Raw genomic sequence first — 27,832 nt, 5'->3', positions numbered from 1 at the left:
TGGCTCAGTCTGTTAAGCGACTTACTCTTAATTTCGGGTCAGGACATGATCTTATGGTTCATGGTTTCCAGCCTGGCATCCGGCTCTCTTGCTGTCAGCACGGAGGGCTTCAGATCCTGTCTCCCCCTCTCTCTGCCCTTTCGTCTCTCTCTGCCTCTATCTCTAAATAAGTAAACATAAAAAAGGAAAAAAATAAAGGAAACCATGTTTTTCCAGGAGTTTGTGGGTAGGAGTGGCGAACCTAACGTCGTATTTACATTCCTGTCTTTGCACTCAATGCTGGTAGCTGTTACTTTGATAATGAAGAGGAAGAAAGTAGAGAGCACTGTGTGATCAAGTGTAACTGAGCGGAAACTAGTTATACGAGGGGAATGCTCGGCTCCCTTGTTCAAAGAGGTCTGAGTTGCTGTGCTTGTGCTACAAGGCTAGAGTGTCCCTTACACGACCGACCCTAATGAAAACTACCAATCAATGGGGCGTTTTACGTCCCACATTGTATCCATTAGCCGCTCATTTAGCTGCCCAGCTAAAAAAGCTTGATTGCAAGCTGATAAATCGACAAGGTGGCACTTGGGGGCACAGGACTGTTATAAGAATGAGTCTTACGGATAGTGAAATTTCACGCTGCAAGTCTGGGGTTCAAGGATATGCACTGACTCATAGCGGGCTTTAAGTTATCTCTGAACTCTAGCCACTGTTCTCCGCCAAATGAGGGAGTCTGGACACTATGAGCTCAGATGGAAAGTCTACTTAAACAACCTTCCGGTGTTTCCCTTTCCAAGCCCGCGAATGTTAAGGGAGTACCAAGATGGGTTAAAAAAAAAAACCAAAAAAACCAAAAAACATACACACACAAAAAAACCCCACAAAACTGTCTCGAAGATCTCCTGTCCCAGAGCCAAGGATCAAAGACCATTTATGTCGGAGTTTTCCAGCCTGTTCCTGGGCGCCGGGGTGTGTCCCAAAGGGCTGTAGCCCAACTCTTAGCCCAGCACTCGACAGAGCTGATGCTTAAAGTTCAACTTTTCTTATTAGTGATCTGTAATGGTTGCAAATACTAGCCAGGACTAGAGAAACAGAAGTAACCACGGCAACCAGGGGACGGGACGGAAGGGGTGGAGCCGTGGGGCGGAAGGGGCCGGACGGGAAGCGACGGTCCTCCGGCCCTTTCCGGGAGAGAATTTAGTGGCGGGAAGATAAGCCTCTGAGGCTGCATCTTACCGTCCCAGGCCGTACCTCCCAGCGCCAGTTAGAATGGAGATGCAACCCAGGGAACAAGCGGCCACCGAGTCCCCGGACTCCGGAGGCGGGGAAGGCAGGCCACCACAGGTCGCCGGCGCCCAGGAGGCACGTCCCGAGGACCGCCTAACCCTGCTGCTCAGGTTGTTCCCTCTGGCTCGCTCGGCCGCATCCAAGTGGGCGTCGTGGGGGAGAGCTCCATCCTTAGCTCTCAGAGCCCCTAAGGCTGCGAATTCTGACTCGGTCGCTTCGTGGCAGTGTCCTCGAGTCATTCATTTAAACGCCTTAAGCACCGTTCTTAATCTTAGAAACAGAGGGAGATTACACCTTCCTAGTAGAGATGCAGTGGGGGTTAAATGAGCTACTCAGAGGCAAGTGTTTAGCACAGAGACCAGGGCCCTTAAGGCCTTCGGAGGTGTAATTTCCTCTCCTTTTCTCGTGCACTCACGTCCTGGGCTCCCGATTTTCCAGCGCGTAGTGAGATGCATCTAAGGCCTCAGCTACTTGAATAAACGTTGTCTTTCCTCTTTGTTTTTATGGTTATGACCCTTTTCAGTCTAGAAGCCTCATTTATTATATTTCTCTACCAAGAGGATGATTGATGTTTATACGTTTCCACCAAGAGTTGCTACGGGAAGATGTGATGAGAAAGGATATCAATCCGGTGGGCAAACAATGGCACAGGGCCAAGTCTACTCTACTGCCTGTTCTGGTGTGGCTTCTCAAGCTAGGAATAATGTTTATGTTGGGGCGCCTGGGTGGCTCAGTCGGTTAAGCGTCCGACTTCGGCTCAGGTCATGCTCTCACGGTTCGTGAGTTGGAGCCCCGCATCGGGCTCTGTGCTGACAGCTCAGATCCTGGAGCCTGCTTCCGATTCTGTGTCTCCCTCTCTCTCTGCCCTTCCCCCGTTCATGCTCTGTCTCAAAAATAAACATTAAAAAAAAAAAAGAAGAATGTTTATGTCTTTAAGTAGGTGGGACAAAAAAATTTCCTGGAGGAAAATTTAAAAACACGTGAAAATTATTTGAAATTCTAATTTCAGTGCCCTTAAGAAAGGGTTTATTGGAACAACTTTTCCTGCTACAGGGTATGAGTTGAGTAGCTCCAGCAGAGACCTTATGAATCACAAAGACTAAAATGTTTGTTGTTTGGCCTCTACAGAAAAAAATTTGTTCTAAACCCTAACAAGAGTTTTTTGTTTTGTTTTGTTTTGCTTTAACTCCCCAAAGCATTGTAACTATTTTAGATTTACCACTGCTTTGAAAGGTCTTGGCTACTAAGCCTCACAACCTCGCTTTAAAAATTCCTTCATACCTACAATATAAAATGCTAAAATATTAAACATAAAAGATCGCCTTTTGGGGCGCTTGGGTGGCTCAGTCGGTTAACTCTTGGGGTTTCACCTCGGGTTATGATCTCATGGTTCTGAGTTCGAATCCTGAATCCGGATTCTGCTTGGGATTCTCTCTCTCTGCCCCTTCCCTACTTGCTCTCTCTCGCTCTGTCTCAAAAATTGATCAACTTAAAAAAAGAAGAGATCAGGGGCACCTGGGTGGCTTAGTCCATTAAGCGTCCCACTTCAGTTCAGGTCATGATCTCCCAGTTCCTGAGTTCTAGCCCTGCGTGGGGCTCTGTGCTGACAGCTCGGGGCCTGGAGCCTGCTTTGGATTCTGTGTCTCCCTCTCTCTCCGCCCCTCCCCCGCTCATGCTCTGTCTCTCTCTTCTCTCAAAAATAAATAAACATTAGGAAATTAAAAAAAAAACAACAACAAAGAAGAGATCACCTTTTGTATCTCAGGTAAAAGGAAACTGTTCCTACAGTGTCTTAAAATGCTAGCCTACCTTCTTAACCTATGAGAAATCGTTCTTTTCATTTGGAACTTTAAATCTAAGGAACTTATACCATGGAGATTTAGAAGTCTGTCTAATGTTACTTAGCTACTTATGTAGGTCTCAAAGTCACAGAGCAGTTTCAGAATTATGAAACTACCATGTAAATGTAAAACATGTTGTTAAGTATAACTTAATAACTAGTTAGCATCTTACCCATAGCTTTTCTACTTATTTTATGTATGATCTTGAATTAACTACAATCATAGGACAACTGAGAAACTATATGAATTATCTATCCAAGGAGTAGTATCTTTGTTATTTTTCTCTGTCTCCTAAAAATGTTACAGTCTGTTTTTAAACTCATTACAGTGTTTGCAGTTTTCACCATTTTGATCTGTTTGTTTGTGTGGCCCATATTTATTTCTTGAGTGTGGCGTATTAAGAATAAATTTAAAAGTCAAACTTCTAACTTTTATTCTTAGATGCTGTTTCCCCACTGGATTCCATTTTGTGTTTTGTGTCTTATTCTGAGGACTTTTTTATTTTTTAAGATTTTAGTTTTAAACAATCTCTACACCCAACATGGGGCTTGAACTCACCACCCCAAGATCAAGAGTCCCATGCTCCACCACCTGAGCCAGCCAGGCACCCCATAAGATTTCGGTGTAGTTGACACAGTGTTGCATTAGTTTCAGTTGTACAACTCACTGATTTGAAGTTTGTACATTATGCTGTGTTCACCAGGAGTATAGCTACCATCTGTCCCATGATATCACTATTACGATATCATTGACTGTATTCCTCATGCTCTGCTTTTTATTCCCGGGACATACTCATTCTGTAACTGGAGGCCTGTATCTCCCTCTCCCCTTCACCCATTTTGCCCAACCCCCACCCACCTTCCTCTTCTCTGGCAACCATTAGTTCTCTGTATTTATAGTGTTGATTCTGATTTTTGTTTATTCATTTTTTCCCTTAGATTGCATTTATGTGTGGAGTTATATGGTATTTATCTTTCTCAGTCTGACTTATTTCATTTAATATAATACCTTTTTGGTCTCAAATGGTACGATCTCATACTTTATGGCTGTGTAATACTCAATACTGTGTGTGTGTAGGTATATATATACATACACACATTTTCCTTATCTGTTCATCTACTGATGGACATTTAGGTTGATTCCATGTCTTGGTTATTGTAAATAATGCTGCAGTAAACAGAGGACTGCATATATCTTTTGGAGTTAGTGTTTTTGTGTTCCTTGGTTAAATACCAAATGGAATTATTGGATCATTTGTTATTTATTTATTTATTTATTTATTTATTTATTTATTTATTTATTTATGAGAGAGAGGGAGTGTGAGCAGGGGAGGGGCAGAGAGAGAGGAGGGAGAGAATCTTAAGCAGGCTCTATGCTCAGCACAGAGCCTGATGTGGGACTTGAAATCATGACCATGAGATCATGACCTGAGCTGAAATCAAGAGGTAGATGCTTAACAGATTGAGCCACCAGGCCCCCCTCATCATGTGGTATTTCTATTTTTTAATTTTTCCGGGAACTTCCATACTGTTTTCCACAGTGGCTGTACTAATTTACATTCCCACCAACAGCACACGAGGGTCCTCGCCAACACTTGTTTCTTGTCTTTTATTTTAGCCATTCTAACAGATGTGAGTGATCTCATTGTGGTTATGATTTGTTTCCCTGATGATTAGTCATTTTGAGCATCTTTTCACATGTCTGTTAGCCATCTGTATGTCTTCTTTGGAAAAATGTCTATTCAGGTCGCCTGCTCATTTCTTAATCAGATTGTTCGTGTTTTTGGTATTGAGTTGTGCAACTTTTTTGTATATTTTTGATATTAACCCCTTATCAGATATATCATTTGCAAATATCTTTTTCCATTCAAGTAGGTTGTTCTTTTTTTTGATGGTTTCCTTTGCTATGCAAAACTTTGTATTTTGATGTAATCCCAATAGTTTATTTTTTAAAAATGTTTATTTATTTATTTTGAAAAAAGAGAGTGCATGCTTGCTTGCACACGTGCAGGAGGGGTAGAGAGAAGGGAAGAGAGAGAATCACAAGTAGGCTCCTCACTGTCAGCACAGAGCCCAATGTGGGGCTCAGTCTCATGAACTGTTGAGATCATGACCTGAGCCAAAGTCAAGAATCCAACACTCAGTTGACTGAGCCACCCACGCGCCCCAAGTTTATTTTTATGTATGGTGTTAGGAAGAAGTCTAGTTTATTTTGCATGTAGCTGTCCGGTTTTCCCAGCACCATTTATTGAAAAGACTGTCTTTTCCCCATTGTATATTCTTGCTTCCTTTGTCACAGATTAATTATCTATATACATGTGGGTTTATTTCTGGGGTCTCTCTTCTGTTCCATTGATCTATTTCTCTATTTTTGTGATAGCACCATACTGCTTTGATCTCTATAGTTTTGTCGTATATCATGATATCTGGAATTGTGAAAGCTCCAGGTTCATTCTTCTTTCTCAGGTTTGTTTTGGCTATTTGAGGTCTTCTGTGGTTCCCTACAAATTTTAGTATTAATTGTTCTAGTTTAATGAAAAATGCTGTTGGTATTTTGGTAGGGATTGCATTGAATCTGTAGATTGCTTTGAGTGGTATGGACATTTTGGCAATATTTTAAAACGTTTTTTTAATGTTTATTTTTGAGAAAGAGATAATGTCACCGGGGGAGGGCCAGGAAGAGAGAGTGGGACAGAGGATCTGCTCTGTGCTGACAGCAGACTGCCCCATACAGGGCTCAAACTCATGAACCTTGAGATCATGACCTGAGTCGAAGTCAGGTGCTTAACTGACTGTGCCATCGAGGCGCCCCTTGGCAATATTCTTTTAATAGATGAACATGGACTATCTTTACCTTTGTTTGTGCCATCATCAAGTTTCTTTCATCAGTGTTTTATAATTTTCAGAGTACAGGTCTTTCACCTCTTTGGTCAAGTTTATTCCTAGTTATTTTATTCCTTTTGGTGCAGTTGTAAATGGTGTTGTTTTTTAAAAATATCTCTTTCTGTGACATTGTTAGTATATAGAAATGCTACTGATTTCTGGGTATTAATTTTAAATACTGCCTCTTTACTGAATTCATTTATTACTTCCAGTAGGTGTTTTGGTTGAATCTTCAGGGTTTTCTATGTATAGTATCCTGTTGTCTGCTAATACTGACAGTTTAACATACTTACCGATATGGATGCCTCATTTCTTTTTCTTGTCTGATTGCTATGGAGAGGACTTCCAGTACTATGTTGAATAAAGATGGGTCAAAGTGGACATCCTCATCTTGTTACCTTAGAGGAAAGCTCTCCGTTTTTCACCATAGAGTATGATATTAGCTGTGGGTTTTTCATGGAAGACTTTTATTATGTTGAGGTATGTTCCCTCTAACTCTAATTTGTTGGGAGTTTTTATAATGAATGAATGTTTAATTGTGTCAAATGATTTTCCTGCTTCTATTGAGATGATCATATGATTTTTATCCTTTGTATTGTAGATGTGTATGACATTTATTGATTGGCAAATATTGAACTACCCTTGCATCCCTAGAATAAATCCCACCTGATCATGGTGAATGATTTTTTAAAAATGTTTATTTATTTTAAGAGAGAAAGAGTGTGTGTGTGTCAGTGGAGGAGGGGGGGAGAGAGAGAGAGAGAGAGAGAGAGAGGGAGAGAGGGAGAGAGACAGAATCCCAAGTGGGGCTCGAATTCACTGACGATGAAATATGACCTGAGCCAAAACCAATAGTCAGACACTTAATCAACTGAGCCACCCAGGTGCCCCAGTGAATGATTTTTTTTTTTTAATTTATTTTTGAGAGAAAGAGAGAGAGAGAGGGAGGGATGTGGGAGGAACAAAGAGAGAGGGAGACAGATTCCCAAGTAGGCTCTGTGCTCACAGCCTTGAACACCGGGCTTGAACCCATGAACTTAACTGACTGAGCTACCCACGTGCCCCCATGAATGATATTTTTAAAAAAAAAATTTTTTTTTTAACATTTATTTTTGAGACAGAGAGCATGAATGGGGGAGGGTCAAAGAGAGGGAGACACAGAATCTGGAACAGGATCCAGGCTCTGAGCTGTCAGCACAGGGCCCAATGGGGGGCTCGAACTCACAGACCATGAAATCATGACCTGAGCTGAAGTCAGAGGCTTAACTGACTGAGCCACCCAGGCGCTCCAGTGATATTTTTAATGTATCGTTGTATGTGGTTTGCTAATATTTTGTTGAGGATCTTTGCATCTGTGTTTATCAGGGATATATTAGCCTGTAATTCTTTTGTGTGGTGTCCTTTTTTAAAATTTTTTTTTTTTTTTTTTTTTTTGAGAGAGAGAAATAGAGACAGAGCATAATCGGTGGAGGGGCAGAGAGACAGAGAGAGAGGGAGATGCAGAATCCGAAGCAGGCTCCAGGCTCCAAGCCATCTGCACAGCGCCCCTTGTGGGGCTCGAACCCATGAACCGCGAGATCATGACCTGAGACGAAGTTAGATGCCCAACCAGCTCAGCCACCCAGGCGCCCTGTGTGTGTGGTGTCTTTGTCTTGTTTTGGTATCAGGGTAATGCTGACCTTGTAGAATGTATTTCAGAGTTTTCCTATCACTTCTATCTTCTTAGAATAGTTTGAGGAGAATAGGTATTAACTCTTCTTTAAGTGTATGGTAGAATTCACCTTTGAATCTCATTCTAGTCCTAGACTTTTACTGTCTGGTGGTTTTTTGATTAGCAATTCAATTTTGTTATTGTAATTAGTCTGTTAAAACTATTTAAGTTCTTCCTTGTTCAGTTTTGGAAAATGGTGTGTTTCTAGGCATTAGTCGTTTCTTAGATTGTCCAGTTCGTTGGCATATAATTTTTCATGGTATACTTTTATAATCCTTTGTATTTCTATGGTGTCAGTTGTTACTTTTCTTGATTCTGATATTATTTATTTGGGTCTTTCTCTTTTTTTATTGATGAGTCTGGCTAAGAGTTGTTCAATTTTGCTTATCTTTTCAAAGAACAAGATCTTGGTCTCATGATTTTCTCTTTTCTGTTTTGTTCAGTTTTTCTTTAGTCTCTATGTCATTTATTTATGGTCTGATCTGTAGTATTTCCTTTCTTCTACTTACCTTGGGTTTTGTTTGTTCTTTTTGTAGTCCCTTTTAGGTGTAAGGTTAGATTGTTTATTTGAGTCTTTTCTTGTTTCTTGAGGTTGGCCTGTATTGCTGTATACTCCCCTCTTAGAAATGTTTTTGCTGTGTCACAAAGAATTTGGACCATTGTGTTTTCATTTTCATTTGTCTCCATATATTTTTTTTATTTTTTCTTTTATTGCTTCACTGACCTACTGGTTGTTTAGTATCATGTTGTTTAGTGTCTTCGTGTCTGTATTTTTTCCAGTTTTTTTGTATTGTGATTTATTTCTAGTTTCATACCATTGTAGTCAAAAAAGATGCACAATATGATTTGAATCTTCAATTTATTGAGATTTGTTTTTTGACCTTATCTATGATCTCTTCTGGAGTATACTCCTTGTGCACTTGAAAAGAATATGTATTCTATTGTTTTTGAATGGCATGTTCTATATATGTTGTTTTGTCCCTCTGGTCCAACGTGTCATTCAAAGGCATTGTCTCCTAATTGATTTTCTGTTTGGATAATGTATCCATTGATGTAAGTGTAGTGTTAAAGTCCTCCTACCATTATTGTATCACCATCAATTTCTCTTGTTGTGTCTGTTAATATTTCTTTATGTATTTAGGTGCTCCATTGTTGGGTTTGTAGATACTTAAAAATGTTACATCCTCTTGTTGGATTGATTCCTTTCTGATTATGTAATGCCCTTCTTTGTCTCTTGTTACAGTCTTTGCTTTAATGTATTTAAGTTTATTTTTATTTGAGAGAAAAGAGAAAGATAGTGTGAGTAGGGAAGGGGCAGAGAGAGGGAGAGAGAAATAATCTCAAGCAGGCTCTGCACTATCAGCATAGAGCCTGACGTGGGGCTCAAACCCACCAAACAGTGAGGTCATGACCTGAGCTGAAGCCAAGAGATGGAGCATTCAAACAACTGAGCCACCCAGGTGCCCCAAGTCTTTGCTTTAAAGTCTTTTTTGAAGAAGAAAAAACAAGTCAATTTTGTCTGATATAAGTATTGCTACCTAGGTTCTTTTGGGGTGAGGGGAGGCTTCCATTTTCATGGTGAATGTTTTGCCATCCCTTCACTCTCAGTCTATATACATCTTTAGGTCTGAGGTGAGTCTCTTTTAAGGCAGGACATAGATAGATCTTGTTTTCTTTTTAATCCATTCTGCCATTCTCTGTCTTTTGATTGAAACATTTAAGCCATTTGCATTGAGAGTAGTTGTTGATAAGTGTGTACTTATTGCCATTAAAAAAAATTTTTTTTTTGTTTATTTTGAGGGAGAGAGAGGGAGGGGGGCAGAGTGCAAGCAGGGGAGGGGCAGAGAGAGAAGGAGACACAGAATCCGAAGAAGGCTCCAGGCTCCAAGCTGTCAGTACAGAGCCCGAGGCGGGGCATGAATCCACGAACCGCGAGATCATGACCTGAGCCGCAGTCGGGCGCTCAACAGACTGAGCCACCCAGGCGTCCCTACTTATTGCCATTTGTAAAATGTGTTTTCTGGTGTGGTTGTAATTTTTCTGCAAAAGACCTTTCTTGCTCTCTTTCTTTGTAATCGGTGAGTGTAGTGTTTGGTTTCTTTCTCTTTATTTTTTGTGTATCTATCATAGATTTTGGGTTTGTGGCTACCATGAGGTTCCTATATAACATCCAAATAAATAGCAGTCCATATTAATTTGATGTTCATTTAAGTTCAAACATATTCTATAAAAAAAACAAAAACCAGGAAACTGTGGAAGAAAAAATATTTTCCCCTTCTCTACCCTTTTTACTGTGTTTTCCACATTTTATATATATCTTGTCATATTTTACATCTTTTCATGTATCGTTTTCTTATATCTTATTTGGCCATTTCTTTTCTACTTAAGGAAGCCCCTGTAACATTTCTTGTAACACTGGTTTAGTGGTGATAACTTCTTTCTTTTTTCTTTTTTTGGGAAACCCTATCTCTCCTTCAAATCTTAGTGATAACCCTGCAAGTTTAGGTTAGTTTTTTCTTTTCAGTACTTTGAATTTGTCATGCCACTTGTTTCTGGCCTGCAAAGTTTTTGCTGAAAAATCAGCTGATAGCTTCATAGGTTTTCCTTTATAGGTACTTTTTGTTTTTCTCTTGCTGCTTTTAATTCTCTCTGTATCTTGTTAAAAAATGTTTATTTATTTTGAGAGAGAGAGAGAGAAAGAAAGAAAGCATGAACGGGGAGGGGCAGAGTGAGAGGGAGAAAGAGAATCTTAAGCAGGCTCTGCGCTGTCAGCACGGAACCTGACATGGGGCTCAAACTCATGAGCTGTGAGATCATGATTTGAGCTGAAATCAAGAGTTGGACACTTAACTGACTGAGCCACCCAGGCATCCTCTCTTTATCTTTAACCTTTGATATTTTAATTAATATGTGTCATGGTCTGGACCTCCCTGGGTTCATCTGGTTTGGAATTCTCTGTGCATCTAAATTTCTTTTCTCTTTTAGCTGTTCTGTTTGCATGCTTTCCATCACTGTGTCTTCCAGATCACTGATACATTCTTCTGCATCCTTTAATCTGTTGATGGCCTCTAATGTGCTTTTTATTTAAGTTATTACATTTTTCAACTCTGATTGGTTCCTTTTAGTATTTTCTGTGTCTTTATTGAAAATCTCACTGGGTTCTTCCACTCTTTTCTCCAGCCTGGTGAGTATCTTTATGATCATTACTTTAAATTATTTTTCAGGCATATTGTTTATTTGTTTTATTGAGTTCTTTTTCCTTTTGGAGCATATTCCTCTGTTTCCCCATTTTGCTTGACTTTTTGTGTTTGTTTCTATGGATTAGGCAAATAAGCTACTTCTAAACTTGAAGGAGTGCACTTGTGTATGGTGTCCCCAGTGCAGACTGTGTGGTTGGTGACTTTTGCCGGCTGGAGCTGGAGCTATGTATGCTAGTTTCTCTTCCAAATCGTAGCACGTGTCCATCTCTCTTCCTGCTGTCTTTTTGTTCTCTTTATTGTTGGTTTATTCAGTAGCTGTTCACTCAGCCCTTAGTTCTTCAAGAGGAATAGGGCATTTAATGGATGTAACTTGATTCGGCACCTGGGTGGCTCAGTCAGTTAAGTGTCCAACTTCGGCTCAGGTCATGATCTCACAGTTCGTGAGTTTGAGCCCCGTGTCGGGCTCTGTGCTGACAGCTCAGAGCCTGGAGCCTGCTTCATATTCCGTGTCTCCCTTTCTCTGCCCCTCCCCCATTTATGCTCTGTCTGTCTGTCTCTCTCTCAAAAATAAATATTAAAAATTTTTTTTTAAAAATAGATGTAATTTGGTGTGTTCTGTGGAGGAGTTGAGTTCAGTTTTTCTATGTTGTCATCTTGAACCAGAACTCTTTGTGCCCACTTTATTATATTTTTCTTTTTCTTTTTTTTTTAATTTTTAACAAACTTTTTAAATATTTATTTATTTTTGAAAGAGAGAAAGAGAGACAGAGTGTGAGCAGGGGATGGGCAGAGAGAGAAGGAGACACAGAATCTGAAACATGCTCCAGGCTTTGAGCTGTCAGCATAGAGCCTAATGCAGGGCTCGAACCCATGAGCTATGAGATCATGACCTGAGCCCAAGTTGAGGTTTAACTGACTGAGCCACCCAGGTGCCCCTATTTTTTACTTAAGTAAGCTTCGTGCCCAGCATGGAACCCAACATGGGGTTTGAACTCATGACCCCGAGATCAAGAGTTGGACACTTAACTGACTGAGCCATCCAGGTGCCCCTCTTCAGGCCCACTTTAAATAAATCAGGCAAAACTAGAAGACTTATTGCTGAGTTTATTTACATTCATTAAATGCATAAACTTCTGGAAAAAAATGAGTTGGTTTATCCTATATTAATGAATAAAACCTCAGTAAATATATGACCATCTGGGGCACCTGGCTAGCTCAGTCAATAGAGCATGTGACTCTTGATCTAGTGGTCATGAGTTCAAACTCCATATTGGGAGTAAAGTTTACTTAATTAAAAAAAAAATACACACACACATATATTACTTTCTCTTCTCTTTATCTGTTTTTAGGCTGAAAGCACAAACTAAACAGCAACTCTTGGAATATAAGTCAATGCTTGATGCGAGTAAGTATTTTCATTTTCAAATAAGATTTTGTGAGCTTGATGATGAATAGTATTCTAGAGAAAAGAATATCAACTTTACAAAAAGTCATTTATTATAGGAACAGGAGTGGCAGCATAATATAGTGGTATACTATATAAGAAGGCAAAAAACAAGCTTGCCCCAGCCCTCGGGAACTTGTTAGGGGTTCAGGAAATCGATTTTAAAAAGTAAATAACAATGCTGGACAATTAAATTCTGTTGATCAGAGAATTGGGAAATTCCTGTGGGAAGGAGTCCTAGAACTTGCTACCATCAACAACTTGGAGATTAAATTAGCAGATGAGATGATTGTTAAGCAAGTGATTTAAGATCTATACTTTGAGAAACACTGGAATATAGAGATGAGAGGCAGAAGGGAGATCAGCTTAAAGACATGAATGACAAATTTTCAATTCTAAACATTGAACAAATTTATTTATTTTTTTTTTAATTTTATTTTTTAACGTTTATTTATTTTTGAGACAGAGAGCATGAATGGGGGAGGGTCAAAGAGAGGGAGACACAGAATCTGAAACAGGCTCCAGGCTCTGAGCTGTCTGTCAGCACAGAGCCCGACGCAGGGCTCGAACTCACGGACCGCGAGATCATGACCTGAGCTGAAGTCGGCCGCTTAACCAACTGAGCCACCCAGGCGCCCCAACATTGAACAAATTTAAAGTTATCTTTAAAACCATTAATCCAGAAGTCTTAGGGAGCAAGAGATTACTAAAATAATAGTTTAGCTCTCCTGAAGTACTAACCATTCTTGCCACCTGATTTGTAAGCCCTTGGCTTACAAAGATAGGTTTTGGTAAATCTTTCTTTCTCTGTGAAATGGGCTTAAGGAATAAAACCAATTGATACTTTAGGTTGAATCAAGAGTTTTGTTTTTTTGTTTTTTTTTTTTAATGTTTGTTTATTTTTGAAAGAGAGAGAGCATGAGCTGGAGAAGGCAGGGGGATGGGCCAAAAGACAGGGAGACAGAATCCGAAGTAGGCTCCAGGCTCTGAGCTGTCAGCACTGAGCCTGATGTGGGGCCCGAACCCACGAACCACAAGATCGTGACCTGAGCCAAGTTCAGATGGTTAACCAGCTGAGACACCCAGAGGGCCTGAATCAAGAGTTTTGAAGGGGCACCTGGATGGCTCAGTCATTTAAGCTGCTGACTCTTGATTTCGGCTCAGATCATGATCTCACAGTTTTGTGAGTTCCAGCCCTGCATTGGGATATCAGCACGGAGCCCATTTGGGATTCTCCCTCTTTATCTCTCTATGTTTCTCTTTCTGCCCCTCTCTCTCTGCCGCTTTCTCTCTATGCCACTCATGCTCTCTCTGTCTCTCTCTAATAAATAAACTTTTGAAAAATTTTAAGAAAAAAAAAAGAATGTGGAAAACCTGAGGGACCACATAGATATCTTACTTCACCTGAATACATGATTGAACTTAGGAACTTTTCAGACTCTGCTCAATTTGTTTTATAGGTCCATAGATCTGAAGGTAGTTCTCGTGTATTGTCTGTCTGATATTCCAGGCTTTCTAAAAATATATTTTTTGTTTATTTATTTTGAGAGAGAGAGAGTGCGAGCAGGGGAGGGGCAGAGAGGGAGAGTGAATCCCAACCAGGCTGTGCATTGTCAGCGCAGAGCCTGGACATGAGGCTCCATCTTATGAACCACGAGGTCATGACCTGAGCCAGAGTCAGACACTTAACTGACTGAGCCACTCTGGCACCCCCTTTAATTGTATTATTAGTGTTATTGGATTTGCATTCTTTGTTTATAAATGCAGGTTTTCTTTTCATGTATCTACCTATACATATAGATTTATATGTAGGAATCACTGTATCTATGTATATAACTAGCAAGTATTTTCTCCCAGTTTGTTGCTTGCCTTGTTTTTTGACTATCTTTTGAGGAACCAAAGGCATTAATTTGATGCAGTGCTTTTTATCAAGTTATTTGGTCTTTTGTGGTGTATGATTTTAAGTCCTAAGAATCTGTGACCACTCCAAGGTCATAAAGATTTTCTCCTTTGTTTTGTTCTATGAGGCTTTGGGTTTTAGATTTAACATTCAGTTCTGTGGTCCTTTTTGAGTTAATTTTTTTTGTATGGTATGAGCTAAGAATCAAGATTCATTTTGTTTTTTTCCCCTACAGAAATCTAGTTTTTCTAGCCCCGTTTGTTCAAATTCTTTCCTTTCTCCATTATTTATGTGTAGGTTTATTTTGGGTTTCTTTTCTCTGTTCCCTTGAGGTATTTGTCTATGCTTACAATAATGCCACAGTATCTTCATTACTGTGGCTTTATATAGTAAATCTTGATATCACTACTGTAAGACTTCTAGTGTTGTTCTTCTTTATCAATATTGGTTTGACTATTCTAGGTCTTTGTGTTTTTCTATGCATTTAAAAAAATTGTTTTTGGGGCGCCTGGGTAGCTCTGTCGGTTAAGCGACCGACTTCGGCTCAGGTCATGATCTCACGGTTTGTGAGTTCGGGCCCCGCATCGGGCTCTGTGCTGCCAGCTCAGAGCCTGGAGCCTGCTTCTGATTCTGTGTCTCCCTCTCTCTCTGACCCTCCCCCACTCATGCTCTGTCTCTCTCTGCCTCAGAAATAAATAAACATTAAAAAAAAATTTTTTTTTTAAATTGTTTTTATTTATTTTTGAGAGAGAGACAGAGTGCAAGCAGGGGAGGAGCAGAGAGAGAGGTAGACACAGAATCCGAAGTAGGCTCCAGGCCCCAGGCTCCAAGCTGTCAGCACAGAGCCCGACGTGGGGCTTGAACTCACAAACCATGAGATCATGACCTGAGCTGAAGTTGGAGGCTCAACCGACAGAGCCACCCAGGCGCCCCTCTATATGCATTTTATTTTATTTATTTATTTTAAAAAAAAATTTTTTTTGACGTTTATTTATTTTTGGGACAGAGAGAGACAGAGCATGAACGGGGGAGGGGCAGAGAGAGAGAGAGGGAGACACAGAATCGGAAGCAGGCTCCAGGCTCTGAGCCATCAGCCCAGAGCCTGACGCGGGGCTCGAACTCACGGACCGCGAGATCGTGACCTGGCTGAAGTCGGACGCTTAACCGACTGCGCCACCCAGGCGCCCCTCTATATGCATTTTAAAATCAGCTTGTTGTTTTCTTTCTTTGTTTTTATTAAAGTTTATTTGTTTTGCGAGAAAAAGAGAGATTGTGAGCTGGGGAGGGGCAGAGACAGGGATAGAGAGAGAAGCCCAAGCAGACTCCATACTGTTAGTGCAGAGCCTGATGCTTCCTGAACCAAGCCAAAACCAAGAGTCAGATGCTTAACCAACCGAACCACCCAGGCATCCCCAGCTTAACAATTTCTACAGAAAAAAAAAAAAGTATTAGAATTTTGTTTGGGATTTGATTGGGCTCTATAGATCATATTGGGGAAATTGTATTAGCCGTATTGATTCTTCTAATACCTATAAATAATGTATCTTTTCATTACTTTAAAGTGTTCATTGTAGAGCTCATGTACATATTTTGTTAAATTTATCCTTAAATATTTCATGTTTTTGAAAAAAATTTTGCAACGTAATTTTATCTTTTAATTTCTAGTTGTTTGTTGCTAACAGATAGACATAGAGATGATTTTTTTGATATTGCATTGTTCATGTTAATATTTTACTCCTTTTTTTTGTCCATTATTCTAAAACCGGCCTCTTCCATATGGTAACCGCTAGTCCATGTGACTATTGAGCACTTGAAATGTGATTAGTCCTTGGGAGAAGCTATAAATGTAAAATACAGAAAAAAAATTGTAAAATATTTCATTAGTAATTTTAAATTAATTACATGTTGAAATGCTAATATTTTAGACCTATTGGGTTTAAATAAGTTATACTGAAATATTTTTACTTGATTTATAACATGGAAATGAGAAATTTAAAATTAAATTTAGGGAAATTGGGAGGGTGGTAAAAGAATAAGTTTTTGGGGGGCACCTGGGTGGCTCAGTGAGTTAAGCATCTGACTCTTGATCTGAAATTAGGTCCTGATCTCAGGGTCATGAGTTCAAGCTTCATGTTCATGAGTTCAAGTCCATGCCCAGCGTGGAGCCTACTTTCTTTTTTTTTAATTTTTATTTATTTTTTAAATTTACATCCAAGTTAGCCTATAGTGCAACAATGATTTCAGGAGTAGATTCTTTAATGCTCCTTACCTATTTAAGCCATCCCCCCTTCCCACAACCCCTCCAGTAATCCTCTGTTCTCCATATTTAAGAGTCTCGTATGTTTGTGTCCCCCTCCCTGTTTTTTATTATTTTTGATTCCCTTCCCTTATGGTCATCTGTTTTGTATCTTAAAATCCTTATATGAGTGAAGTCATACGATATTTTTCTTTCTTTCTTTGACTAATTTCTTCAGTATAATACCCTCTAGTTCCATCCACCTACTTGAGAATGTCAAGATTTCATTCTTTTTGATCGCCAAGTAATACTCCATTGTATGTATGTGTATATATACATGTATATATGTATGCCACATCTTCTTTATCCATTCATCCATTGATGGACATTGGGCTCTTTCCATACTTTGGCTATTGTTGATAGCTCTGCTATAAACATTAGGGTGCATGTGCCCCTTCGAAACAGCATACCTGTATCCCTTGGATAAATACCTGTGAGTTGTATGGTAGTTCTATTTTAGCATGGAGCCTACTTTTAAAAAAAAATTAAATGTTTGGTTCGAGTCTCTGGCTTCCATTATATTTCTGTTGGACAGCACTTTTTTTGAAGAAGAAGAAGGGAGAGGGGCAGAGGGAGAGAGAGAGAGAGAATCTTTTTGTTTGTTCCTTTGTTTAGAGAGAATGCAAGCAGAGGAGTTGGGCAGAGAGAGAGAAAATCCCAAGCAGCCTCCATGCTCAAGGTGGATGGAGCTCAATGCAGGGTTTGATCCCAGACCCTGGGATCATGAATTGAGCCTAAATCAAGAGTCAGATGCTTAACCAACTGAACCACCAGATGTCCCTGGACAGCACTCTTCTAAACTGTTACTAACTTCAAAAAATTATTTATTTGTAGGTGAAGAAAAAACTCCAGAACAAATCATGCAAGATAAGCAAATTGAAGCGTATGTCATATTTTTAAATTGTGTGTGTGTTTTTTTAATTTTTATTTATTTATTTTGAGAGAGAGGGAGAGTGCAAGCAGGGGAGGGGCAGAGAGAGTGAAAGGGAGAGAGAGAGAATTCCACTCAGGCTCCATGCTTTCAGCATGGAGCCTGATGTGGGACTGGATCCTGCAACCTGTGAGATCAGGACCTGAGCTGAAACCAAGAGTTGGAGGCTTAAACGACGGAGCTACCCAGGTGCCCCTCAATTTTGTTTTTTACTAAGATTTGATACTATTACCCATCTTACACCATTGTCTTCTTTTTCCTTTTCTTTATTTTTCCAAGTAATTTTTCATGCATATACTGAGAAGTTGTTGATATACGGTATGTTCTTACGTTACATTAGTGATCCCATTAGCACTTTTGGCATTCCCCCTTTACAACATAATTAGTAAAGTATCTCAGAGGTATCTGTTTATCAAATCTATAAATGCATCAATGTGGGGGTCTGTAGAATATTTTTATCAAGAGAGAGTCATTTTACTTTTTAAAAGGCTTGCTTTATATATTTATTCTAATGGGGAATTTTTTTTTATATTGCTGAAATTCTTTTGTTCATGCCTCTTTGATAGTAAAATTGAAGACCTGGAAAATGAAATTGAAGAGGTGAAAACTGCTTTTGAAATAAAAAGGCTTGCATTACACAGGTAATTATTAAATTTTTGGTATAAACATCGTGAACTGAATGCAAAATCGGTATGATTTGAGGTAGAGTTAATATTTTAACTAGTCTAAATGATTAATCAAGTGAAATGATCATCAGATAATGGTCACACAAATTTTGAGCCCTGAGAGAAAAGTTAACATCATTCATTAATACCTTCATTAGAAGTATTTATATAAGATTCAGTTAATAAGGAAATATCAGACAAGGAAGTAGAAGGGTGAGCTTAAATCCCATTCAATGTTTCAAAGGATTATTAGATTCCATTACTGCGGTTAACTGTTAGTCAAGTAAAAGAATTGTCATCAAGTTTAAATAAATAAATATATATAATTTTTTTTTAATGTTTATTTAAAAAAAATTTTTTTTTCAACGTTTATTTATTTTTGGGACAGAGAGTGACAGAGCATGAACGGGGGAGGGGCAGAGAGAGAGGGAGACACAGAATCGGAAACAGGCTCCAGGCTCTGAGCCATCAGCCCAGAGCCTGACGCGGGGCTCGAACTCCCGGACTGCGAGATCGTGACCTGGCTGAAGTCGGACGCTCAACCGACTGCGCCACCCAGGCGCCCCTTAATGTTTATTTTTTTGAGAGAAAGAACATGAGTGGGGTAGGGCAGAAAATAGACTGAGAATCCCAAGCAGCGCCTCTGACAGCACAGAGCCTGAAGTGGGGCTCAAATTCACAAACTGTGAGATCATGACCTGAGCCCAAAATCAAGAGTTGGATGCTTACCCAAGCCACCCAGGCGCTCCTAAGTATATTTTTCATATAGGTTTGCCTATATGAAAATTCATTCATTCATTCATTCATTCATTCATTCATGTTTTAAAATTCATTCAACAAATATTTGAGTGCTTACTATGTCTTAAGCTTTATAGTAGGTGTTGGTATACAGCTATGAATAAGGTAAATAAGCTTTCTTATAGATTTGTGATCTGAATTAATAATTCCACTTAAATGAATGACTTTAAATTGTTTCCTTAGATTTGTGGCCTTCCCAGATGAATTTCTTATACATTTAATTGAAAAGTAGTTAAAGTCCTCTTAATCATTTACAGCAGTGAACATTTTTCCCTCTTCTCAAGCTGGCTCATTGTATAGATAATATATATATATATATATTTTTTTTTTTTTAATTAATTAGTTAATTTTAAGTAAGCTCTATGCCCTCCATGGGACTTGTATTCATGACCCCAATTCAAGAGTGCATACTCTGCCCACTGAGCCAGCCATGTGCCCTAGATCATATTCTTCAAGATGACTTCAGAACTAGTAAGAGATCTTATTTTAATGAGTCAAATTTTTTTGTGTGACATACGTGAGGAAATGACCTAAATATTGCTAAGTTGATTGCATTTTCATTATTATTTATTTATTAACTGTTTGAATTTAAAAATAATTTATGGAGTTTGTTTGTATATAGGTGTATTTTAAAGTTTACGTTCAAATATGGCTTTATATTCCCTTTCTCCATTTCAGGCCTGTGCTAATCTCTGTAGTGTGTTAATGCTTAATGCTTCCTGCTGGCCCTTCACCAAGGTGAATGGCTGGGAGAGCAAACCTCAGGCTGATTTCAAGTGTCATCAGCCCCTCAGCATAGTAGTGCACAGCCCGAGCCATCTTGTCATTTTCATTTCTGTAACTTATTTGTCAAAGTATTTCCCTTACAGTAGTGTTTTAAAAACTACTTTGGTTTAGGTTACATTTAAAGGAAATCAGTCTTTAACTTGTAATATTTAATTTTTTTCTTTTCAATGTACCACAAATGTTATCCATGTTTTATAATGCAAGCTTTTTTCCCTTGCATTATAGGATGCAACTTTCGGCTGCACTTAAAAAAAACCTGGAGAAAATTAACCCCCAGACTAGGTACGTTTGTTTTTTCTTCTGGATTTGTTAAGGATGAGAATAAGAAGGGACATTGGCATAATGACTTTATTTTTGTGGAAAAAAATTTTTTTAATGATTTTATTTATTTTTGAAGGAGAGAAAGAGAGCGACAGCATGAGCAGGAGGGGCATGGTGCAGAGAGAGAGGGAGGCAGAGGATCCAACTCGGGCTGTGTGCTGACAGCAGACAGCCAGCCCAATGTGGGGCTCGAACTCACAAACGATGACCTGAGCTGAAGTTGGTTGCTTAACTGACTGAGCCACCTAGGCACCCCAGTTTTGTGGACATTTTTTTAATTTACCATCAATGCCAACCACCTATATCTGAGGAATAAGAAAAGTGATGGAAGTTTTGTGCACCCTCTTCAGCATTATACTTTTTATAGTCCTGCCAATATTTTGTTTGTATTGCAGCCCTAAGAAGCAATGGAGATTTTTAGCCAGAAAATATGAAAATTTGAAGGAAGGTTTTGAAAGTTTATTTTTGTTCAGTGTTTACTATAAAACAGGAACAGGGTTAATGTCATTTAATCCAGTAACCCAATGGAGATAGGAATTATATGCCTCATTTTTCATTGGCAGAAATGAGTTTGTATGTGTTAAACTATTTGCGAAGGAATATAAAATAAAAACTCTGGCGGTCAAGGTTCTCTATGATCTTGTCCTATGTGTCTGGTCTTAGAGGCCTTACCTGTTCTAAAAATCTTGTGATAAAAGATCCCCTACCATTAGCACCATAAAAGTGCTGGATGTATTTGAGCACTTCCCCTTTTTGGGTGTCTTAGTTCAGACTGGTAATGCATTCTCCCATATTCCCTTTAACTCCAGGATTCCATAAATCCTAAAATCTGAATTTAGGCCCTCCTTGAAAGGAGAGCTTTAAACATTCTTGAGTTAAAGAGGTACAGGACATATTGACACCCAAAGAGGACAGAAAGACCAAGTAGGCTGTGATAGTGCCTTTAGCATGTTTTGAAGTTTACAAATCAGTATAGCTATAATTAGTAGAAAATGAGCTTAGCTTTCCCAGGTCTCTGCAAAGATTCCCATTTTCAGCCTCCTTAACAAACTCCTTCTGCAGTGTTCTCAAATGCCTGGCTGTTTATCAGAACAATTAGTATTATCACAGAGATCACATTCCTGGTCCCATTCCAAACCTTTTGACTCAGTCTCTGAAGATAAATGAGGGTGGTGGGGTGATCTGGTGATCCACAAAGGACTGTGGCACTTTGAAGTATAAGAACCATTATTCTTACCCAGTCTTACATTACACCCTTTGGCTCCAGCCATACCAAACTAGTTGATCTAGGTAATTATTTCATGTCCTTTAAGATTCCAGGGTTTCCCTTGTTGTACTCTGTGCTTAACTCTCAGCAGTTCATATTTATTGCTGGTTGTAATGGCACTGTGCTATAGTTGTGGATTGATTTATCTCTTTCAACAGATTTTTTTCCTCTCTGTGTTTTATTCTGCTTTACATTCCTGGTGCCTAACACAGGTTTTTGTTGAAGGCATGAGGGTAAAAACACAGCTTATTTAGTGAAATTATTCTTGTTGATGCTATAATGATAGATACATGTCTTTGTACATTTGTCAAATCCATAGAATGTATAGTACCAAGAGTGAACCATAATGTAAACTGTGCTTTGGATGATAATGATGTGTTAAATGTAGATTCATTTGTGATGAACAGATCTTTCTTTATCCTGGGGGATGTTGATCGTCAAGGAGGCTGTGCTTGTGTCATTGCAGGGGCAAATGGGTCCCTTCCTTCAGTTTTGTTGTCAGCCTAAAACTGCTCTAAAAAATAAAATGTATTTATTTTAAAGCAGCTTATTAGCAAGTTATTAGGGCTTTTTCTCCAAAATAGATTTTTAGAAACATTCATACATGCTTAAATTTAATATTTTTTTGTCTGTGATTACAGATTTTTCTAGGGAAATGCATCTCTAATTTTATTGTTTTTATTATTTTTTTTGCATCTGTAATTTTTTTTAGTTTATTTTGAGAGAGTGAGTAGTTGGGGGTTGCTGCGGGGGGGGGGGGGGGAGGGGGGCGGGGACGGCTAGGGAGGCCCTGGGAGGAGGAGGGACAGAGGGGTAGAGAGAGAGAGGGAGAGGGAGGGAGGGAGAAGATCCCAAGCAGGCTCCAAACCCAGCATGGAACCCGACATGGGGCTCAAACCCATGAACTACGGGATCATGACCTGAGCCAAAATCAAGAGTTGGACACCTGACCCAACTGAGCCACCCAGGCGCCCCTGCATCTTTAATTTTAAATACAAATTTAGTTTACATCAAACTTTTCCAGGTTTATTTTGTTAAATGATGACTTTCTATTAAAGTATACAGTAAATTTCATGAAAGGAAATAGATAGTAATTGATGTGTGTTCATTAATGAGATTTTTTTATTTTTAATTAAGGTTAACAAGTCATATTTTTTATTCCTTTTCAGTGTGCTCATGGATAACATGAAACACATATTAAAGCTAAACAAATTAATCATGAAGTCACAGCAGGTAACTGCACTTTGGGCTCTTTACACATTCTCATGATTTCAGTAACTTGATGCTGGCAACTGTATTTCGTATTGTTATATAGGATTTCCCAGAGGTTACTGGTATGATTGGAATTCACAGTCCTTAAGTTTCCTCTTTTTCATAACTCAGTTATTTCTGACATTGTGGCTAATTATCTACTTGTAATTTAAGCTACTGTCCTTTGTCTCTTTTCTGTATGGAAATAAAGGGATCGAGAGCTAGACAGAGGTTTGGAAAAGGAGAACTAATAGATAAAATTCAATGATGTAAGTGTTACAGGTTTGTTCTTAGGTAATGTGCCTTAATCTTTATTTCTAACAACAGGAATCTTGGGATTTGGAGGAAAAACTGCTTGATGTTAGAAAGAAGAGATTACGTATGTAGAACAGTTTGTTTTGGCTTTCGTTTTGTTTTCTTGTAGAAAACATTTTCACTTACTATGGAGATTGATAAGGCCAGTTATCTCAGCCATTGAGAAATTTCTTAGCTTTCAAATTTTCTCATAATTTTACACATGGCATTTTTAAAAAAAAATTTTAGTTTACTTTTGAGAAAGAGAGAGCGCATGCAAGTCCAGGAGAGAGGGGCAGAAAAGAGATGGAGTCAGAGAATCCAAAGCAGGCTCCAGGCTCTGATCTGTCCATGTGGAACTCGACATGGGGCTCGAACTCAGGAACCTTGAGACCATGACCTGCCCTGAAGTTGGATGCTCAACCAATTGAGCCACTCAGGTGCCCCTACACATGGCATTTTTAAAAGTACTAGTCAGGGGCATCTGGGTGGCTCAGTTGGTTAAGCATCTGACTCTTGCTCATGATCTCAGGTCATGATCTCACAGTTTCATGAGTTCAAGCCCTGTCTCGGGCTCTGTACTGACAGTACAGAGCCTTCTTGGGATTCTCTCTCTCTCTCTCTCTCTCTCTCTCTCTCTCTCTCTCTCTCTCTCCCCCCCCCCCCCACCTACTTCACACCGTATCTCTCAAAATAAATACATTGAAATAAACTTAAAAAATAAATAAATAAAAGTAGTATTAAAGTGTATTTAGCTTGATTTTTTTTTTTTTTTGTTTTAGACCATTAAATCACAAAATTAATACATTCTCAGGGAAAAAAAAATGATACAGAAAAGTATAGTGTGAAATTCATAACCTCCTTCCTAGGTGACCACAGTTGAGCATATATCATTCCAGCATTTTTCCCTGCTCATATAAACATATTAATATGTACATAATTTTTTAATATACATATACATTATTTTAAATGATCGGTTGATACATATGATTCTACAGCTTTTTAACTTAATGAACATGAATGAGATGGCTTTTTGTATTAAAGTTATTGAAATGTTTATTTCAAAAGTAATACACATTTTCAGAATTTAGAAACAGAAAAGTATACTTAGGAAAAGTAAACTATCAAGAGATAATCATCTTCAGTGCTTATTTCTTATCAAAGTAGGCCTCATTTTATTCTATGTTGTAAACTGCCTTTTTCATTTAATAGTATAGGCATAATTTATTTTTAAACATCACACAAATTTGCCTGTTTGTAAGTTATCTCAGGGTCAGAAGTAGTCTTGGTCATCTGTTCTAATCATCCTTTGGATGTTTAATGTTTTTTCCATTGATCCCAACCTACTTTTGATCCATTAAAAGTCAAGGAACCAAGCTCCTGGGACACACCCATTTATGTTTTCAAATCGTTTAATTCTTAGAACATTTCAGGAACTACACTAAAAGTTTGCTGATATTTTTATCTCTGGAGAAGAGAATCTTTTCGGTGAAAATTTATCTTGTTGCTATGTCATTTATGTAAATAAAGGAGGCAAAAATATTTCCTCATGTATATCTCTGTCTATTCTTTTGGCAGCCCAGTAGAAGTCCACTTAACTTGATGCCCCTTCAAATATATGTAGACAGCCATCGTTGTCATACATACATACTGTGAACATTTCATGGAGGACATTGCTAAGTGTAAAATTAAAATATTGGTATTTTGTAGCACAAAAGTCATTTTCAGATCAAAATGGAACTGCACCCTAAAATGATGCTTATTACATATTTTCTCTTGACTGAAATAGACAGGAACTGTTCTGCTTCACAGTTTTTCAGGATTCTTGTTTGTAGTTGTTAATATGTAGTGTTTTTTTGTTTTTATTTTTAACCTAATAGAATTAAAACAAGCTTCAGAAAGTAAGCTTTTAGAAATACAGACTGAAAAGAACAAACAGAAAGATGATTTGGCCATTATGGAAAATTCAGACAAGATAAAGACCGTACAACAAAACCTACAGACGGAGATACAAGTTACTACAGTGATTCAACATGTGTTCCAGGTAACATTTATATAAATTAGGAAAGGAGGTAAAGAACTTTTTAAAAATGATTGTTTCTCTTATTTTCAGATTTGCTTTCAGTTAGTCTTTGACCCTGAAAAAATCATGAATTTAATACTATATACTAGTCTGCTTACATATATTTGGAATTTATGTGTATTTAATACTTAAGGCTTTGATTTTTTTATTATGTTTAATCTTAGGCACTTACAAGTGGAATGATTTTAGCAGCTCCGTGAAGGCAGAATGGTATAATGGTGGAGACCATTAGACTTGAACTAGGGAGAATGGGGAAAACATGGATGGGGGTGATGGGAATCTAGAATTACGATATTGACTGCAGCTTAATAGTTCTGGACCTTGAACAAATAATTTAAGGTTTTTTAAACATCAGTTTCCCTGTTTAGAAAGAGAGGTTGTGAAAACTGAAGATGATAATTCATGTTAATCTGTTTAGTATAATGTCTGGCCAAACTAAATTCTCAATAAGTGTTGGTAGTTATTATCATGTCACCTATTAAAAACTTTTTTCACCTCTTAAATTTTATGTGTTCCTTTATTTTTTATTTTTTTTTTCAACGTTTATTTATTTTTGGGACAGAGAGAGACAGAGCATGAACGGGGGAGGGGCAGAGAGAGAGGGAGACACAGAATCGGAAACAGGCTCCAGGCTCTGAGCCATCAGCCCAGAGCCTGACGCGGGGCTCGAACTCCCGGACCGCGAGATCGTGACCTGGCTGAAGTCGGACGCTTAACCGACTGCGCCACCCAGGCGCCCCTATGTGTTCCTTTATTAACTGCCTATTATGTGTGAAAGCAAATGCTTATTATGTTTAAAGCATATCCTTGTAGAATATGAGTTCTTGTATCTGAGCATAAGAAATTTGTCCTCCGGTCTTAAACCTACGTTTTAGTAACAGTGGGTTACTTGATTAGGAGTTAAGGAAGTCCCCTAGGCTATCCTCAAGTGGAGGATTGCATTATAAGGACAGGATTATTTTAATTTTTTGGGGTACATGTTCCTTCCTACTACATTGAGTCTTCTGTTATTTTGCTTTTCTTAAGTTTTATTCATATACTCTTAATTAAGTCTTATTTAATGAAATCATTGCTTTGTTAAGCAGAACATAGTTGTGGCTACCTTAAGAGCTCCTGCCCCTAATGGGTTTACTTCTATTTGAATGCTTACTTCCACTTGCCTTTGTAATTTAATTGGATTTATAAACACTAGCCCAAGAGCAAGAAAATACTATAGATAGACCAAGTTTTATAATTTTGTACAAAACAATATCACATTTATATTCTAAAATCTGTTTTAACAGGATTTCAATTAGTAACTTGCTATCACTGAGCCATAGTTTTAAAATAATAAATAGGGCATAACAGTTTATGCTTAAGCAATTTTTCACTGTAGAAGTGCAAAATGACTCTGAATCGGAGCTGCAGTCTTTTTCCTTTAATCTAGAATACCATTGTAAAACTCCTTAGCAGGTAAAAACTATCCACAAAACTGATGAAGCAGAAAAGTTTGTTATAAACATTGTAAATATTCCTTAGCATTATGGGGATCAAGGCCGAAGTCTTACTTAAAGTGGAAATTAATATACAAGAATGTATTTTTTTCATAGAGTAAATGCTGACACCTAGTTTGGTAAATATTTCAAAACATCGTTGAAAGCAGATTTTTAAAAAGCTTGTTAAATTTTCAAAAGTACTTAAAAATGTAATGTAAAAATTTTCTTCTTCTTTTTTTTTTAATTACAGAACCTCATTTTAGGAAGTAAAGCCAACTGGGCAGAGGATTCTGCCTTTAAGGAAATTGTTCTACAGCTTGAGAAGAATCTCACCATGATCAAATAAGAATTTCTGTTTTATTATTTTTTGTTTCCATCTTTCATATATCATTTAAATAGCATATTTCAAGTAATTTTTTTTAGTGTTTTTGGAACTATTCTAATACTGCAAATTTTTTGTAACTTAACACTATAATATGGAATCTATTGTTTTAAATATGATAATTAAAGTGACTGGCATACTCCAAAAGAATCTGAAGATTTTAGTCTTGCATAGTTCCCTCCCAAAAGACATCTAATCTAGCTTTCCACTGAATGTAGACATTTTTTTACAACATTCCTGGCAATCCCAACTGTCATTTGGAATCAATCTTTCTTTCTTTCTTTCTTTCTTTCTTTCTTTCTTTCTTTCTTTCTTTCTTTCTTTCTGTAGTTTCAAGTTTTTATTTAAATTCTAGTTTGTTAACACACAGTGTAATATTAATTTCAGGAATAAAATTTAGTGATTTATCATTTACATACAACATCCAATGTTCATCACAAGTGTCTACTTTAATACTCATCACCCATTTAGCCCATCCTCCCAACCACCATCATTTGGAATACTTCTGTGCATCTGTCAGTCAACTAAAATATTAGAAATATTAGAAAATGATATCCACTTCTTGGGTTTTTTTCCAACTCTAAGTTGTATTTTATTCAGATAAATCTCATTTTATATTTATCTCCCCACAGATTCTTTTTTCTCTCTCTCTTTTTTTTAATACACAGATAAAATTGACAAAACATTGTGTAAGTTGAAGGTGTACAGGGGGCTGATTTGACCACCATGGCATTAGCTAACATCTTCATCGTGTTACATAATTATTTCTTTTTTCTGTGGTGAGAACATTTAAGATCTAGTCTCTTAGCAACTTTGAAGTATATAATAGAGTATTGTTAATTGTAACCACTATAACCACCCACTAATGCTGTGCGTCACATTTCCAAAAACTTACCCATCTTCTAACTGCATGTTTGTGCCCTGTGACCAACATCTCCCCAAGTCCCCGACACCCCATCAACATCTTTAAATAGAGCTGCAAATAAAGCACCTCAACCTTGAAAAATAAAACAAAAAAATATCCAGAGTGTAA

The 27,832-nt window shown here is 38.1% G+C and overlaps 1 protein-coding gene across 2 annotated transcripts; it reads left to right on the top strand.

Annotated features, from left to right (window-relative positions):
* Positions 1–1,149: 1,149 nt before the first annotated feature.
* Positions 1,150–27,832, top strand: CENPH (centromere protein H). Of its 2 annotated transcripts, none has more exons than XM_025924676.2 (9): positions 1,150–1,382; positions 12,256–12,311; positions 17,381–17,429; positions 18,044–18,118; positions 19,952–20,008; positions 22,484–22,547; positions 22,893–22,944; positions 24,740–24,903; positions 26,668–27,832. In XM_025924676.2, exons 1-9 carry the CDS (start codon positions 1,255–1,257, stop codon positions 26,761–26,763), a joined length of 741 nt encoding a protein of 246 aa, XP_025780461.1. In that variant the 5' UTR covers positions 1,150–1,254; the 3' UTR covers positions 26,764–27,832. The 2 variants fall into 2 exon arrangements, with proteins under 2 accessions (XP_025780461.1, XP_086555872.1); XM_086699746.1 differs by lacking the exon at positions 1,150–1,382 and adding an exon at positions 7,461–7,663.

This window comes from Puma concolor, chromosome A1 (genome assembly GCF_028749965.1).
Source record: "Puma concolor isolate L17-30 chromosome A1, mPumCon1.1.hap2, whole genome shotgun sequence".
Lineage (NCBI taxonomy): Eukaryota > Metazoa > Chordata > Mammalia > Carnivora > Felidae > Puma > Puma concolor.
The sequence above is the reverse complement of the archived record's forward strand: the minus strand, read 5'-3'. Positions and strand labels throughout refer to the sequence as shown.

Coding starts and splice junctions, on each gene's coding strand:
- CENPH (XM_025924676.2), top strand. CDS start 1,255: ATGGAGATGCAACCCAGGGAACAAGCGGCCACCGAGTCCCCGGACTCC. Junction 17,430..18,043: donor CAAGATAAGCAAATTGAAGC/GTATGTCATATT, acceptor CCTCTTTGATAG/TAAAATTGAAGACCTGGAAA. Junction 22,548..22,892: donor TAATCATGAAGTCACAGCAG/GTAACTGCACTT, acceptor TTCTAACAACAG/GAATCTTGGGATTTGGAGGA.